We start from the raw sequence: 16,055 nt of genomic DNA, 5'->3' as shown, positions 1-16,055 counted from the left end.
GACAGGTAGCAGAGCAGGAGACAGGACAGGGAGCAGAAAGCAGATCAGACAGGGGAAAGAGACTGGAATGGCACTTGGGAAGAGTGCAAAGCTAATTTGCAGCATGCCTGCCAAAAAGGTTGGCCCCCCACTTGGGTAAAGAAAGGGAAGGTTGTTTAAAAAACCAAAACAAACAACCCCAAAAAACCCCAACAACAACAAAAACAAAACAGCAGCTAGAAGCATTTGTGGGCAACAAAAGTATTTGTGCCCGAATATCTGTGGGCCAGACATGGGGAGATGCTGAGCATCTGTAGCTTCTACTGGCTTCATTTCCATGCACAGAGGATTTACACTTGCTAAATCCTCCCCCTGCCTGACAACCACCCTGCAAGTGTGCAGAACAGCTGAACAAGATGCAAAGCCACCACATCCTGCTGGAGGGAAGGGAGCAAATGCAAGCGGCTGAGCAGCCGGGAAGGGGCATCAGTGGAATGCCTAAGTTGCACCCGGGAAGAAGCGGCCTTGTTAAGAGTGACCCAAACTGCCTGGAGACAGGGGGTTCTCTCTGCATACCTCAACTCTCCATGGTAAAGCTGCATAAACTCCCACTTTGTCATGTAAATGAGGGCACTGAGGCACAGGGCCTGGGGGGCTAGTGTTTTTGCTGGAGCACAATGCATTCAGTGAGCAGTATAAAATCTGCCTGCCATTATAAATTCAGCAGACTGGGAGGAATCACAGACTTTCACACACAAAAGCAGTGCCCCCGGGGCATTAAGACAGAGGTGTAATGGGAGAGCTCTCCTAACTTCTCACCAGAACCCTCTGGGCTCCATCCCTGCAATCACAGGAAGACACAGCCTCCTGCTCAGCCAGCCAGTTCTTTCAGGATGGCTGGGGAAGGGGGGGATCCAACAGGGAGCCATTTGGGGTGATTAGTGCTGAAATATGCTTTGTTTATATATTTATGGTAACAGCTGGCCAACACACGACCGACTGACCGACAGCTGCCGGATGGGCGAGAGCGCCAGTAGCGTGTGGGGCGGCATGAAATTAACATGTCAATTTAAATCCGCTCCAAACGCTGCAAATTTCAAAAAAGACAGCCCACTGGAACTGGATAGAAACAAAAGAGGGAGTTGCTTTACATGGCAGAGTCTCAGCCCCCGCCACCCCCACACCTCCCACCGCACATTAAAAGACTAAAATAAGGAAGCTTAGAGAAAAAAAAAAAAAAAAATACAAACCAGCTTATGAAGAAAAAGCGTTGTTTTACAAAAGCAGTGAGTGAGCACATGGGCTGTCACCCACTGGCATGGCCAGAAGCTGAGAAAGGCCATTAATCACAACCTCCCCGCAGTCCCCCATAAACCCCAAATGATCTTCCATCCTGTATCAGGTCCACAAAGTGTCCAGTGGATTCAAACAAAACTTCTCAGCATTGGAAAGCCAGTGGCAAAGTTGGACAATATATTCTGGAGGAGGAAGACGACAAAGGATTCAATCATTTATTAAGTCTGATGGGGCAAGGGTTGCATTTTCTGTTGCGTACAGAGACAAGCAAAATGTGGACCTCTATTTCTAAAGACACTCTGCTAAATCAGTATAATCTTCTCTCCTCCAATGTTTCCAAAAAACAGGACCCCAGAACTTGTTCAATGTGCCCCACTAACACATTTCCAGGGCAAACGGCTTGCTCAGCCTCCCTTGTCAGCTTAGCAGCCCTCAAACACACACACAAAAAAGTCAGAGCAGAAGTGCATCTCCATCTGCAGTCCCCTCACGTTTATTCTTCAGGCTATGATCGAAATTTAACTCTGCGAGAGAATCACCAGCACCTGTTTTCTTGTCTCGTTTTTCCCCAGTGCAGCAAATGGGTTCAAAACAACAAAACTTATAAGCTGCTATTACTAAATAGCTAATTACAACAGAGCAGTTTCATTTGCTAAAAGTGCTATGCAGCAGATGCAGAGGTTTCTGGGCTCAAATTCTCTTTTTTCCTTTTCGAAATAAAAATCACTCCAAGAATTGGTCTCCCTACTGTGTCTGTATGAAGGATTTTCTTTTTTCAAACTAAAGAAAAATCATTTACCACCAATGCAGCCAATAAACTAGCAGCAAAAGATGTTATTTTATACAAGGTGCAGGACAAATGCATGTAGGCGACAGATTTTATAAAAAGCACTTTCCTTTATCTAATCTCTGCAAATCCACAAGTTTGCACTCACTGCCTAATGTTAATTCTCTGTCACACGAGTTACTTTAAATGCAATTAGGTTAATGTTGGCTATAGTGGCTTTCTGGTTCAACACTAAACTGAGTATAATTAGAATATGACCACATGGCAGGCAGAGAGCGCTCAGACTGAAAACACTGATTCAAAGCATTAAACCTGTCAGCATGCTCCAAGGCCAGCCTTCTGGGGGGAAAAAGTGAATTGTACAGCCACCCAAGTATTGCTTCTGGCTTGGATTTCAGCAACTGTGTCCAAGAAACGCAGAAATGGGCACTAATCTGTTTTACTATGGTATTTACTTTTGAAAGCAGTTTAGCTCTTTGTAGACGCTGCACTGAGAGCCTTAAAGTGTAAAGCTTATTGTTACACAGTGTCAGAACCTCAGCTTTCGGCTGGGAAATCACAAGCATCTAAATTGAAGCTGCCAAATTAAAAATCACCCACAGTCCATAGAGTTCTGCGTCTTTCCTGCATTCACTCTGTGACAAACTTCTGCATCCAACCCCAGAGCCTCGCGGAGAGTCTCCGCTGCAAGTTCAGCTTGACAAAGCACTGGAGTTTGCACAGTAGCAATTAAACAGATGAAACACAAAGAGAACACACCACAAGATGCACTTTGCTCATTTAATTTGAGATGTCTTGTTTTAATAATTAAATACTTTACACTACACTAGTAAATATGATGCAGCATATTTTGCTCCTCTCTTAGTAATTTGAGATATCAACCGTAACATCTGATGATTAAAAACCCCAGGGAGATACCACCTAAACAGTGACTATGAGTTTTTCCAAGCCCTGTTTAACAAAGTTCTTATGAAATGCTAAGTCCTCACAACATTTCAGTCCTGAGACTGGCTTTGGCAACACCTTTCAATCCTGAGACTGGCAACTCTCACATTAGTTTGGAAAGTGAACAGCTTTTTGCCACAATAGGTTATGAAGAGACACACCATGACCAGCCTCCAGTTCTTGCACCTCCACTGCGGACATTATTTAGGAAATACAAATTCCCTGCACACATTCATGTCATTCCACTGTGTTCCCCATTTGTCATATCCATGTGTTGCCTCTGGTGCCAGGCAGGGACCAGCTCAATGTTACATCTGTATGCTGTCCAACACCTGGCCCCCACATATATTTTTAATTCAGATTGTGGCAGTAATTGCAAGTGTCAGGCAGCAGTAACAGTTCTATCTTCCACAAACAGGTGGTTTTGTGATGGACACTGGCATCCAGGACATTTTGGAGTGGCCATCTCTCACTTACCATCTTTGCTCCCAAACTATGCTGTACCTGAAAGGTTGGTCCAGTGCTCTCGAGTCTAACTACCCCAAAACAACTGGTCCATCTGCAGCAGGAGCAGGGCCCGTCTGTTGGCTCAGGAGCTCATGCAAAAGGCCACTTTTCTGACAGAGCTAAGCAGAGCCCAATATCAAACCAAGATGCTTCATGTCATACAGCCTGGAACCTGTCTGGCTGCACTGTAGTGCTCCTTGCAGCATGGAGAACTGAACAGCATGCCAGTTCTGGGCAAGAGGGAAGCAAGAGCTGTGACCTATACAGAAGTAAGGCTCACCCCAGCCACAGGCTTTGCTTCTTCAGAGGTCGTACCTATTCTGTGAATCATAGGAGTATCCGCAAAGAATGCCAGGAAAGAACTCAGTGTGGACACCACTGAACTGGCAAAGCTGGGCTTTTACTGCTGCCGCAAGCTCAGCTCCCAGAGTGGCACTGCTTTTCTGGTACAGCCAGTTTTGCTGAAATAGCTGCATCTATACCGACACTTCTATCAATACAGCCATATCAGTCAGGGATCACACCTCCCTCACCAGACTCTGCCTAGCACAGCTACACCACTGCGGGGCTGAACCAAACCCAGCTCCGCTAGCATCCACTAAAGAGTAGGCTGGAGACATGGCAATCGCGTTCACTTAGAAGAATAGCATTCAGATCCTAAGCTGAGATCCTGGGGCACTCATATCCTGGGGCAGGGGGTTGGACTCGATCTTCCGAGGTCCCTTCCAGCCCTGTCTATGAAATCTATGAAATGTATGCTACATCAAACCACTTCTCTGTGGGAGAATGCGCTGACTACGCTGTAACTCATACAGCACATAAGAAATGCTAAACTGTACCAGCCCAGAGATCCACTCCTTCCAAATCTCCATCTGACAGAGACCAGTAGCAGCTGCAGAGCAAGGTGCAAGAAACCCCCATATATACTGCCCATATATAAGTCTAAATATGGAAACAGATGTTTGTCAATCCTATAGGGAAGCCAGCAGCACTCTGGAGGAAGACTGGCTGCTCATGAGATGCTCCCAGTATCTTGAGCATGGGCCATTAATCCAGTCTTTTCAGCAGTGGGTTGGGAGCCCCAGAACCCTGCTTTCCAATGTCTTGAAGCTGCAACTACTCATATTTGTTCCAGCAACAATTTATACATGCTCATTTAAGACACTCCACTGGAGGTGCCTGGACCTGCAGGCTTTCTAAAGTCTGACTTTCTAGGTGAGAGATAGGCTAAGGCCAAAGACAGTCACATCTTCCTAGGAATTTTTACTGTGGCTGGGTGCACATTTTCCCAATCTAGAGAGCAATCTAAATTCTGGCTTCTTCCATACCATATGATTAAAATCATGTACACCAAGCAGTATATTACCAAAAAAGCCACACAGCAGAAAAAAAAGCATCCTCACAGAGTAATTTGTTCTTTCAGATTTAGAGCTACATGACAGAAAGCATTTAGAGCTAAAACATACATGTTGTCTTGAGGCAAGGTACTTCTTCCAGCTTTGTTTCTTGAAATAATCCTGTCCTAGACATACTCACACATAGCTTTGTGTTTCCTGAAGATAAAAAGAAACAACTGCTGGTCTTTTGTGGAGTTAATGCAGAAAGATAACGCTTAATATTTAAGAAGTTTACAAGGAATAGAAGAGGATGACAAGTTTGGGAGAGGTTGGGTTTGATATTTAAGTCACCACGTTCACGCCTGCATTCTTAGTTTCCTTCTTTCCCAAAACTTCCCTTCTTAACCATGTGCTGTTTAAAGCAGAAAAGGCCAAGTTCCTCTCTAGTATCTTCCTGCTCATTCATGTTCTACATGCTTATATTAAATTCTTCTGTATACATTACTCTCAGTGATCAAGGCTGAGATATTATTTGGTACAAAAGTTATCACTTAGGCTATCAATAATGGAGCATGGGGTAGAACAAGAAGGACTAAGGTGGGCCTTTTTCCTTCTCTTGATACTGGTTATGGTTAAATCAGAACTGTTTATACTGTTCACAGGCCTAGAAATCCCATGTATATTATTACCTTTTAATGCAGATACACCCCCATTTTGTTTATTGTGCTATATGCTCGGAGGCCCATGCCCCCCTCAACCAAATTAATAGTAATCACAACAGCTCTTTTCCATGTCCTTGCATATAAACAAGGTATCTTCTGCATATAAAACTCTCGTTACAGATTTTAAATCCAGACTGCAGGCAAAAGTAGTACATTTTACAAGACAGAGCACCAGGGGGAGGTCAAGAGAGATTCTTAGTGCCGAGATCCATTAAATTTATGGATTAAGCAGAGATGCTCAGTCACAAGAGACAATGAGTATGAATGCCCTGCTTTAGCCCAAGAGTAAAGGGGGTCTTTTTCATCTCCACGGTCTAAGATGCAGTAGTATCTCAGTGACCTGGCAGGGGAAATACCGTGACCACGATGGTGGCAGGGGCAATGCCTTGACCAAGTAGGTGGCTTTAAAATGGCTTTGGGTAATGGAGGGTGCATCCTTCTTTGCTTGTGGACAGGACTCCCTACTAAAGCCTCATAGTTAGCTTCCCACTGGCCAGCTTCCAGAGGGAAGATCTCTGCTACACGCTGACTTTATGGAAATGGGAGACTCCTCCCTAGCTTGTTCCTGCAGCCATACGGCTAAGGGCAAGTGAAACTGGGGGGCATCCGAACCCCAAGCCCACGGGCTTGGTCATGCACAGAGAATGCCTGCCAAAGGATTTGGAAGCATCTGAAACCCCAGGCTGAAAAGTCTGAGGTGGAGGATACTTGCTGGTAGTAGGGCCATAAAATGTTTGGGTTTTTTTTAATGATTTGGAACTGATCTGGCTCATTTGGCCTGGGACACTAACATTTTTCCTTAAAAATAAATAATAAAAAAAATCTCAGTGACCCACGCAGGCCTGATGTGCACAAAGCCCATTGTCTCTGACACTGCATCAACATTGCTTGAAGCTTCCAAACTTGGCAGAAACTGTAAAGAGCTGGCCCCTCCAAGACAATCCTGGAGAGGTGCCAAGGGGGTTTCTCACTGGGGTCAAGTGCAGCTGAGACATGTCTACCACTGCAACAGCAATAAGAGTAACACTGAGAACCGCATTTCTCCCAGTAAGGTTTTCACAAAGGTGCCCACGGCACACTGTACATTAGGCACCAAGTTACTGCAGCACTGTGATAACCAGAGGGTACTGCTCCAACAGGCATTACCGTTCAGTTAACGTGGTACATGTCCAGACCAAACTGTTCATGGGTTTATACCAATAGCCAGTTTGGAATTACCTATCCCACCTCCCAAAACAAGACACTCTTTCAGATCAAGACAAGACATGATGGCCCTAGGGACAAGATCCTGCTTTGATTTTAATGTTAACCATCACTCCACCCCCATCCCAGTCCCGGCCATTAAAGGTTTCCCCTCGATTTATGCGGGTTCTTTATATGCGAATTCGCTCTTATGCGATGAGCATATTTAGACCTATAATTCGTTATATGCGAGGTAAGTTCACTCTTATGCGATCAGCATAGATGCCCCCCTGCCCAAACAGGTAAGTGTGTGGGGGGAGGGGAAAGGGCCGTGGCCCCACTCACCCCAGCCCCAGCTATATCACACACAGGCTCAGCAGAAGAAAAGAATGCAGGTCTACCCTGACACACAGATTTTCCTCAGCACATCTCAAAGCACCTCTATGGGAGGTACGGCCCTGCCCCTCTTTATCAGGTAAGAAACTGGAGGCAGAGAAAGGAGGAGCGACTTACCCATAAGCCACACAGCAAGTTGCTGGTGGAGTCAGGAGTGAAAACCCAGACTCCTACTCACTTCTAGGTCATGTCAGGCAGAACATGAATAGGCTAGTATTAAGAACTGACACATCGTTCTCCCCAGTCCAGACACAGCTGAAGATGTTCTTGCATCACACTTACAGCACCAGCACACCAACTCACACTTTAGTATTTCCAAGTGAAAGTTACTTTACCCCATGCAATCACATTTTAACAGGCATCAGGCTCAGCCTGGCTTCACGAGTCCAATGGAAGCCAAGGACTCCCCCTCTCCCCCTGGTCTTGTCAACCCCTTCCCTCTATTTCAAGCCACACGATACAACTCAGAACTGCATTTGAGATCAAGTTGTTCGCAGATGCCGCATTAAAGAGAATTAAATGATCTGCAGAACCGTACGGAAAGAGAAATCCAAGTCAAGTTTGGAGGGGGCAGTTTTAAAAAGAATTATTGAGTGTCTGAAAAAAGGCCAACGATGAGACCATTTGTTAGCTGTTCCCGTTTAACTGGGCATGCTGGGGGGAGAACAATGTTGATGTACCGAGATGAATCTCTTTAGCAACAGTCCCTGCCTCCCCTCTCCAGCTGTCAGGCATGCAGAGAAACCCCCAGCTTTGCGCATGCCTCAAACCTCAGAGAGACAGAAACCGCTTCATTCTGTCACCAGAAAGCAGCAGCAATTGGCCCTTGTGTCCTAACAAGAGAGCGTTATCGTTCCCACTTCCAGGCCAGGCTCTTTTTGCCACCTCTTACCCGAGGCATCTTCTTTGCACACAAAGACAGAGGCTGGGTAGGGAAGAAACAGGGGGGGGCGAGATAGGTTTGCCACCCCTTGAAAAACAAGTCACTTCAGAGGTCTGGTGCCATAACAGAGCCTGTGACAGTCCGGGACTGTGGCAGTCGAACTTGTGTGTACACCCAGCCTTCAGCAAGGACACGCACCTCCTGTTTGACTCCTGCACTGCCCTTCACAGGGGCCCAAGCCCCCCAGGTCCCCTCCCCACCTCATGAAATAGCACAATGTCTTCTTCCCTGCTTAGTCAGCAGCCCCCTCCTCTAAAACCAGCTCTGTTCCCAGCACCCCATGAAGCCCTCACTGGGCACCACAAAACTCCCAGCTGGGAAGGCAGCTTAAAGGACCCCTCCTTTTAGAGGGGTTAGAAGATGTTCTAGGGGTTAGAATGTTTAGGGGTTAGAAGATGTTCTAACCCCACACAGCAGAGCTGCAACCCCTTGCTGGGCCAGCTACATCCTGCACCCCCTCCTGCAGCAGGTGAAGCAGGTACAGCCCCTGCACTATCCTCCCCCCAGTGCAGCCCTCTCTCCCTGGAGAAACCCCACTCTTGCAACACAGTCCACTCACTGCTGCACCCCCACCCCACAGCACCCCTAACCCACTGCATAACCCTGCACCCCAAGTCACTGCATCTCCTACTACAAGCCCCTACTCCACTGCACCCCCACCCCAATGCAGTGTACCCCCACCCCACAGCACTCACGACCGCACCGCACCCCCTACCCATTGCACTGCACTGCCCACGGCATGGCACCCCTAACCCACCACAGAACACTGTATCTCCGACTACAACCCCCTACTCCACTGCACCCCCACCCCAATGCAGTGTACCCCCACCCCACAGCACTCACGACCGCACCGCACCCCCTACCCATTGCACTGCACTGCCCACTGCATAGTGCCCCTAACCCACTAGAGAACACTGTACTACACTGCATCTCCGGCTGCAACCCCTGACTCCACTGCACCCCCCACCCCAATGCAGTGTACCTCCACCCCACAGCACTCGCAACCGCACCGTGCCCCCTACCCATTACACTGCACTGCCCGGCTGCATGGCGCCCTCTACCCCACTACAGAGCACTGCACTCCCACCCCACTGCACCGCCACCCCCCCGACCCACTGCATAATACTGCACCCCACTACACCGCGCTGCACTACACCCCCTGCCCCACTGCACTCCCCACCCGGTGCCCGGGGCCCTCGCGCGGTACCTGCTCCCGAGGGTCCTGCTTCCATCCCATCCACCCGGGCGGCGGCCGAGCCTGGCTGAGCGCGGGGCGGAGGCGGGGGCGGGGGCGGCCACACCGACACCTCCCGCTGCCGCCGCAGCCTCTAGGCAGCCTCCTCCACGCCTGGGCCCCAGCGCGCAGGCGCGGCCAAGCAGCCAATCAGCGCCGCCGGCCGGGCCGGGCCCGGGCGCCAACAAAGGCGGGGGCGGGGGAGGCGCCCCCTGGCGGGCGGCCCCTCAGCGCGCGCCGCCATCTTGGGCTCAGAGCGAGGCTGAGCAGCTGCTGCAGGGCTCTGGCAGTGTAGTGCAGTGCATGCAGTGCATGCAGTGTAGTGTATGGACAGGCTGCCTGGGCAGTTATCCCCAAATAACCTGCTCAGTCAACTTGAGCTGGGCAAGCAGAGAACAGCCAGCTCCCACACTAATGCCTGGCTGCACCCCCTTGCCCAGCACCACCGTGGGCCTCCTGTCTTTCTGTGCGTGGGGTCAGAAATGGAGAGACGTGCATGCTGTTGTGTTTCTAAAGCCCTTCGCCTCGAACCCGCCTCAGGGTTCGCGTGAGCTCGGATAGATCCACGCACGGCGAGCTCGCATGTGGACATGTCCCAGGCCACCGCCGCGAGGAGCTGCGCTCGAGGGAAAGCCTGCTGAACCCCCCCGCCGGACGCTCGGGACAGCCTGGAAACATCCCACGACTGCGGCGTTTCTTTTAGCTCGAGAGCGAGCGAGAGACGGAGCCCCAAGGCACACATTTTCCCCCGGGGGAAGTCGTCCATCTCTGAAAACAAGCAGTCATTAAGTGGCTCATCGAGCACCCCGGTCGTTACCATCCCGCTGTAACGATGGTTGCTGCGGCAGGAAGGCCGGGGCAGAGTAACGCAAAGGGAGGAGGCAGTCGTGTGACGTTGAATCTGCAGGGGACGTGGAAGCGCCTTCCCGTATCTCTAGGTCAAATCTGTTTCTTCAGGTGGGACCGGGACATCTGATCAAAATGTCCTTATGCTCATGTTACCGAGCCACCCATTAAATGACTGCCATAGTAACTAAGATGCCCTACAGCACTGTCAGCTCACAGAAACTGGAACAGTTTGTATTTCCTAGGGGGATTATAGCCTGTTTGGCAGAGGATTTTTTTTATTTTGAGACTCATTTTCACTGCCAGTTCATTGAGTGAACAGTAGGGGATGTGCTTATTTATTTGCAGCTTTTATTCAGTTTTTTGGTATGCGCCTTGTTGGCACATGGCAGACCCCTTGGTTGGTAGGACAGCAGGGGCACGTTTGCTGGTGTCGTGGCTAAGAGCACTGCAGTCATAAAGCTGTGGCAGACGAAGGTCTCTGAAAACTTGAGTATCTTGTGATGCTGCAAGCAGTGCATTTTAGGAAGTGAATCTGTCCTGACTTTGCATAGCAGCCGATGCTATGGGTGGAAGGGGGGGTCCCCGTCTAACTGCAGGCCTGAGACTCTGGTGTCTGCATCTAACTAGATGCCTTCAGCTGCCACACGTCCCATTTCAGAACCGATTCACTTCCCATCCCACCAAAGCACTGCCAACCAGAGATGACAGGGACCCAGCTAAGCAAAAGGATGCCGATGTTCCCACATGGGAACATTGATACCTGGTGTATCAGTGCCTTAGGCAAAGGAAGGTCAAATGGCAATCCTCCCCTCAGGGAAACGGAGGTGAATCTACATTAAGGGCCTCACCAGGTTTTAAAACAAGGAGAAATGCAGTTCACTCTTCCTCACTCTAGCTTGAGCAGTCTCCATGGCTGCTGCAGTGATAGCTTGTATTGTGTTCCCTTGAGGGCTTTACTTCCAGGATGCCCAGGTTGGAAAGGGGTCACAAAAATGAGAAGCAGAAGGTGTTTGCTGTAGCACCATGCTGGATGATTAAGGTGGCCTTTCATGATTTGCACTGGTATGGATGGTGATCACTCATTTTCCTTAACACGAAGTGATCTAAAATTGCAAGGAGCACTTATCCTGCAGTTAAAGGACAGGACTGAGAAGCATGTAAAAGAATAACATGCTCTCTTGAGAGACTTATGATGAAATTTGCATGTCACAGATGGCAGGATCCAGTAGAACCAGAAGCTGGTCTGGATTTGAATTAACACAACTGGCCAAAGGCAGTTTCTGCACCAAAATATTAAATGAGCTCTCCCTAAATAACTTTTCAGAGTTATTTGGAATGATGACCTTATGTGTGACCTTACCATAAGCAGCACAGAGCTCGCTGGCATCATTTCAGGTGAATTCAATGCAGCCCAGGAAATAACTGAAAATAAGGACCAGCGTTCATCTTGGTTTTAAATCATGGGTCATGGAATTTAGCAAAGGAAAATATACTCAGAACAGGTCTGTTTGCTTCAAGCTAGTTTTAGAATTATAGGAAATAGGGCTGCAAGGGGCTCTAACCCCTCTTCCTATCCCAGGGCAGGCTCAGCTTCATTTAAAACATCTGGACAGATGTTTGTTTCAGTAACAGATGACCCAACCTTCCTAGGAAATCTATTTCAGTGCAGTCTGGTCAGTAGTCAGGGCCTGTTTTCCTATTTGCATAGGAAGGATTTATGGAGAAAACTCCTGATTGGATTAATGGGAGTTACCCAGATCAGTGATTTACACACCAGCAGCAAGAGAAAGCTATCTTGCAGTTGGATTTCTGAGCATACCTCAGTGCTGAAAGTTCCTTGGAGCCGGTAGCAGCAACAGCATCTGAAGAGCCAGTGCAGGGAGTGATGTGTGTTTGTGTTCACAACTGTGCACTTGTTCCTCTGCCTTGCACATAAATGCAGAACCCATTGCTGATGTAATTACTGAGAGTCAAACTATGGGAAATGAAACCCTGAGAGCTGATCATGGCAGCATTTTCCCACCAGAGACATCTTCCTCCTGACCTCATCACGGTCTCAGGCCCTGATCCTGCAATCTTGTTCCTGTAGATGGAGCATGAGTTCAAGGCAGACCCTGCCCTCAACCAATACTAGATGGCAGAAATGGGGCCTTAGAACCTTTTTTTATAAAGTAACAATTATGGTGCAGGGTCTGTTGTGTTCAGCATCTCCTTGGCAGCATACCACCATCCCTGCATTAGCTTATTTTGTACGACAGAAGTTATAGCTGTATCTTTATCTTTGTGGGCTTTGGCATTTTTATCAATTTGGCAGCTCTTGGCCATCAGAGACATTACCAGGGATCACTATGTGGAAGTGGATCTCGTCGATCCCCACTGCATTGGCTATCAGTGACTAGAAAAGGAACCTTCATAGCTCACAAATGTCTTCCAAGGTCAGTCCTCAGATGGGTAGAAACTAATTGAAAATATGTCATTGCAATTTGGTATAAGTGGAGCAAGGGGTGGGGAGTCAGGACTTAGGAGTTCCATTCCTGGCTCCACCACCGACTCCGTAATACACCCTTGTTCCTCAGTTTAACCCTCATGGAAATCAGTACCAGTAACCAATACATTCTTTCAACAGAGGGGGAAGAGCATGGACCTCTGCAGCTTAAGGAAGAAGTGAAGCAGTATCATGCAGGGTGAAGAACAGACTTCTGTATTTCAGGCAGCCCCAAGTCAAAACATTTTCTATTCAAAAGATTTGCCTACTCTTTCTGAATATAGATGGACAGATGAACACACAGATAGTGGTGTCTTAGGAAATGGGGGTTAGCAATAATCAGTGATCCAGTCATTTCCACTTCAACTTGGAAAGCTAGAAGGAGCCCTCTGAACAAAGGAGACTGACTGGAATAATTCATCAAGTGATGATGCTTTGGCCAGTCTGGTGGGCATCCCCAAACCATTGAAGCCTCAGCTACACATTTGACCCTCAAATCACTGGTGTTGTGATGACAGCTGAACTAGAATGATCCAGTATTGACGCTAATCTGATTAATGGTTGACAATCTAGCCTTTTATTTAAACTACAGATCCATGATTGCTGTGCTGGGTGCAGTCTGAAAAACTAGTCCTTGAGCTGCTGTTTCCCAGCAAGGAGGTAAGACTGGAATCCTGTTGGCTGGAGTAGGGAGCATATGACAAAGTGGGGGGACAGTAGTTAGAGGTGCAGAAACACCAGTCATAGGATTAATTGGAGAGAAGAGGGGACCACCTCTGTTGCCCTTAAGCAGTGAAAGATCACCCTTGAACCTGACCAACTTTTAAAACAGATAAGCTTTAGTGTGGTTCCATTAAATATGTTGCCAAAGCTGCTAATCCATTTTATGCTTATGACTCCAGCCATAAGAGCTGCTGCTCTTATGGCAACTTCAAATACAAATGGTGTGAGTACCAGGTTCTGTATCATTCTAAAAGGATTTAATCACCTACACAAACAGACCTAGCACTGATATTGTTAAAGGAGAAAGAAGTTCACTCTTCTGAAGGGTAATCATACCAGACAGAGCTGCATTAGCCAAGGGCAGTGGTGACACCAGCAACATCATCAAGTTTCAGTTAACCAGACATGGTGTCACGTTGGGTTTGTGTCATTTAAGTTCTCAGGTACAATTTCTACCAATCCTACCATAGTAGAAACCATTATTGGAAAAGGGATTGTACTGGAATTGTCCCTACCTTTACCTGTACTGCCAGGAAGGCTTTGGGGGTATTTGCTGCCAAATTGTGGAATGCTTATTTTACTACCGAGGACCTGATCCATAGATTATAATTACATGCAAGAGCAACAGGGATGATGGAAATCCAGAGGAATGATTGATGGATTTAGCCTGCTTTGGACCATGGTAACCAAGCTACATAGACTCCAGTGATGATAGTAAAGATGACAGCAAGCAGAAACCCATGAAATACAAGCTGTTTGGATCATGTCATACCTCAAGGAAGACCTCAAAGGACAGAAGAACCTGGAGAAGATGGTTGTTCTTACTTCCAATGTGTCCTGTCTCCAGCTCTCTGCAGTTGCCATGTTCCCTTTTGTCCCAATAGCAACTCACTGCTGGAACCCAGTTTCCCTCTGCAGCCAATATTCCCCGCAAAGTTAAATATATTGAATATTGATGGAAATACATCATCTATTTTTGTAATCAATCCTTAATTATAAACATATCTTGGAAAATGTTGAAGATCAGGTATCTATTGTTCTTACAGTAGGGCAGAACCAGCAACAAGTTTAGGATATCAGGATTACGTAGGCATTTAATCTGAAGGGCAACTGGGGTCTTCAGAGTCTGCTGTGGACATCATGCACTCTCTCCACAAATAAAGGCATCTTACTAACTAGGTAAATATCTTCATACTTTGTTTAGAGGCCTGACAAACATAGACCACGCTCATTCCTCCTCACCCCCTACACTTCAGGCCTCATCAAAAGGGCAAAGAGTTATGTTAGTCATTTAATGACATCACCCTTCCCAGTTAAGCAGGCAACCTCCACCATCAAGTTGTCCCCTTTTCTCTAGCTTTTCTAGCTCCCAGTTGCCCAAATCAGTGATTTTCAACTAATTTGGCACCCCTTGGAAAATGCCAGCTCTTAGCTGTCACTCATTTGTTGACTACAGAAAAATAATAAAGAAATTCTTCTATTGCAAGAAAGACCACAACAGGTCAGAATGCTTTTGGCATTATGATTTACAATTTTAAATCATTGGGCTTAATCTCGTGAATTATGTCCAGGTGTTTGTACACTTAATATTCCACAGCATCCTTACAAATAAATACATAAATCTCATGGCACCCCACAGCCCTAGATTTCAAATCTGAATGGTTTTTCACCTTAATTTCACTGTAAGTGTTTTTGGATGGAGTTGGCATGAAAATTACTAGTATCTGCTGCCTTTGAAGTACTACTTGGAGGCAAAGCCTGTCTGATGGTGAGCAGCCTCTACTCCCAAATATACAGGCGCTTTACTACAAAAAAGGAGGGGGAAAAAGAATTACACATAGGAAGTGCTGGGTTATTATAGACACAGATTATTTTAAGTCAAGCATATGGCATTTATTTATAGACACAGATGTTTTTCCTTCTTGCCTGGCCAAAACATCTTTGCCCTTGTCACATTGCTTGTAGTGCTGAAATATGTTTGTTATTAGAAGGGAAACTAGCCCTCAACTTTTTTATTCACTCTTCTGGGAACTTAAATAGCTCTGTTTTTTTTCTATATTATTTGGTGAAAATATAGAATTACTATAGCGAATCAAAGGTTTGCTTTTTAGTCTACATCATCTCAAAAGCTACTACCAGGTATTTCAGGAAAAGGGTAGAAAGCCTTTGTAGCATGACCTGCCTATAGGTAGGGTTTCCTCCTGGCTCCATCCCGTTAGAGGTTAGCCTAAGCACGCTGAAGCAAGCTGGTTTATACCCCTTTTAAATATAACAGGGGGTGTTATTCTTAAGTATTTAGTGAGTGTGGTTGCGGGGGTTGGGTTAGTTCCTACTAAGCACTGGAGAGCAGTGGGACTGTGTTCCACAGGTTACACATTATTCATAGATGTTAGGGTCGGAAGGGACCTCAATAGATCATCGAGTCCGACCCCCTGCATAAGCAGGAAAGAGTGCTGGGTTCAGATGACCCCAGCTAGATGTCTATCTAACCTCCTCTTGAAGACCCCCAGGGTAGGGGAGAGCACCACCTCCCTTGGGAGCCCATTCCAGACCTTGGCCACTCTGTGAAGAAGTTCTTCCTAATGTCTAGTCTAAATCTGCTCTCTACTAGCTTGTGGCCATTATTTCTTGTAACCCCCGGGAGCACCTTGGTGAATAAAACCTCAGCAA

General features: G+C 47.2%; 1 protein-coding gene across 3 annotated transcripts in view; it reads right to left on the bottom strand.

The window, feature by feature from the left end:
* The window catches only part of LOC106736731 (protein argonaute-1), a 46,627-nt gene extending 37,214 nt beyond the window's left edge, over positions 1-9,413 (bottom strand). The window contains exon 1 of one of the 3 annotated variants that reach the window (XM_019488253.2): positions 9,302-9,413. In XM_019488253.2, coding sequence (XP_019343798.1) covers positions 9,302-9,326 — 25 coding nt within the window. In that variant the 5' untranslated portion in view covers positions 9,327-9,413. The remainder of the gene's footprint in view (positions 1-9,301) is intronic. The other 2 variants (XM_059729613.1, XM_006269876.4) reach the window with 2 other exon arrangements.
* Between the last annotated feature and the right edge of the window lie 6,642 nt (positions 9,414-16,055).

This window comes from Alligator mississippiensis, chromosome 6 (genome assembly GCF_030867095.1).
Source record: "Alligator mississippiensis isolate rAllMis1 chromosome 6, rAllMis1, whole genome shotgun sequence".
NCBI classification, from domain to species: Eukaryota; Metazoa; Chordata; order Crocodylia; family Alligatoridae; genus Alligator; species Alligator mississippiensis.
The sequence above is the reverse complement of the archived record's forward strand: the minus strand, read 5'-3'. Positions and strand labels throughout refer to the sequence as shown.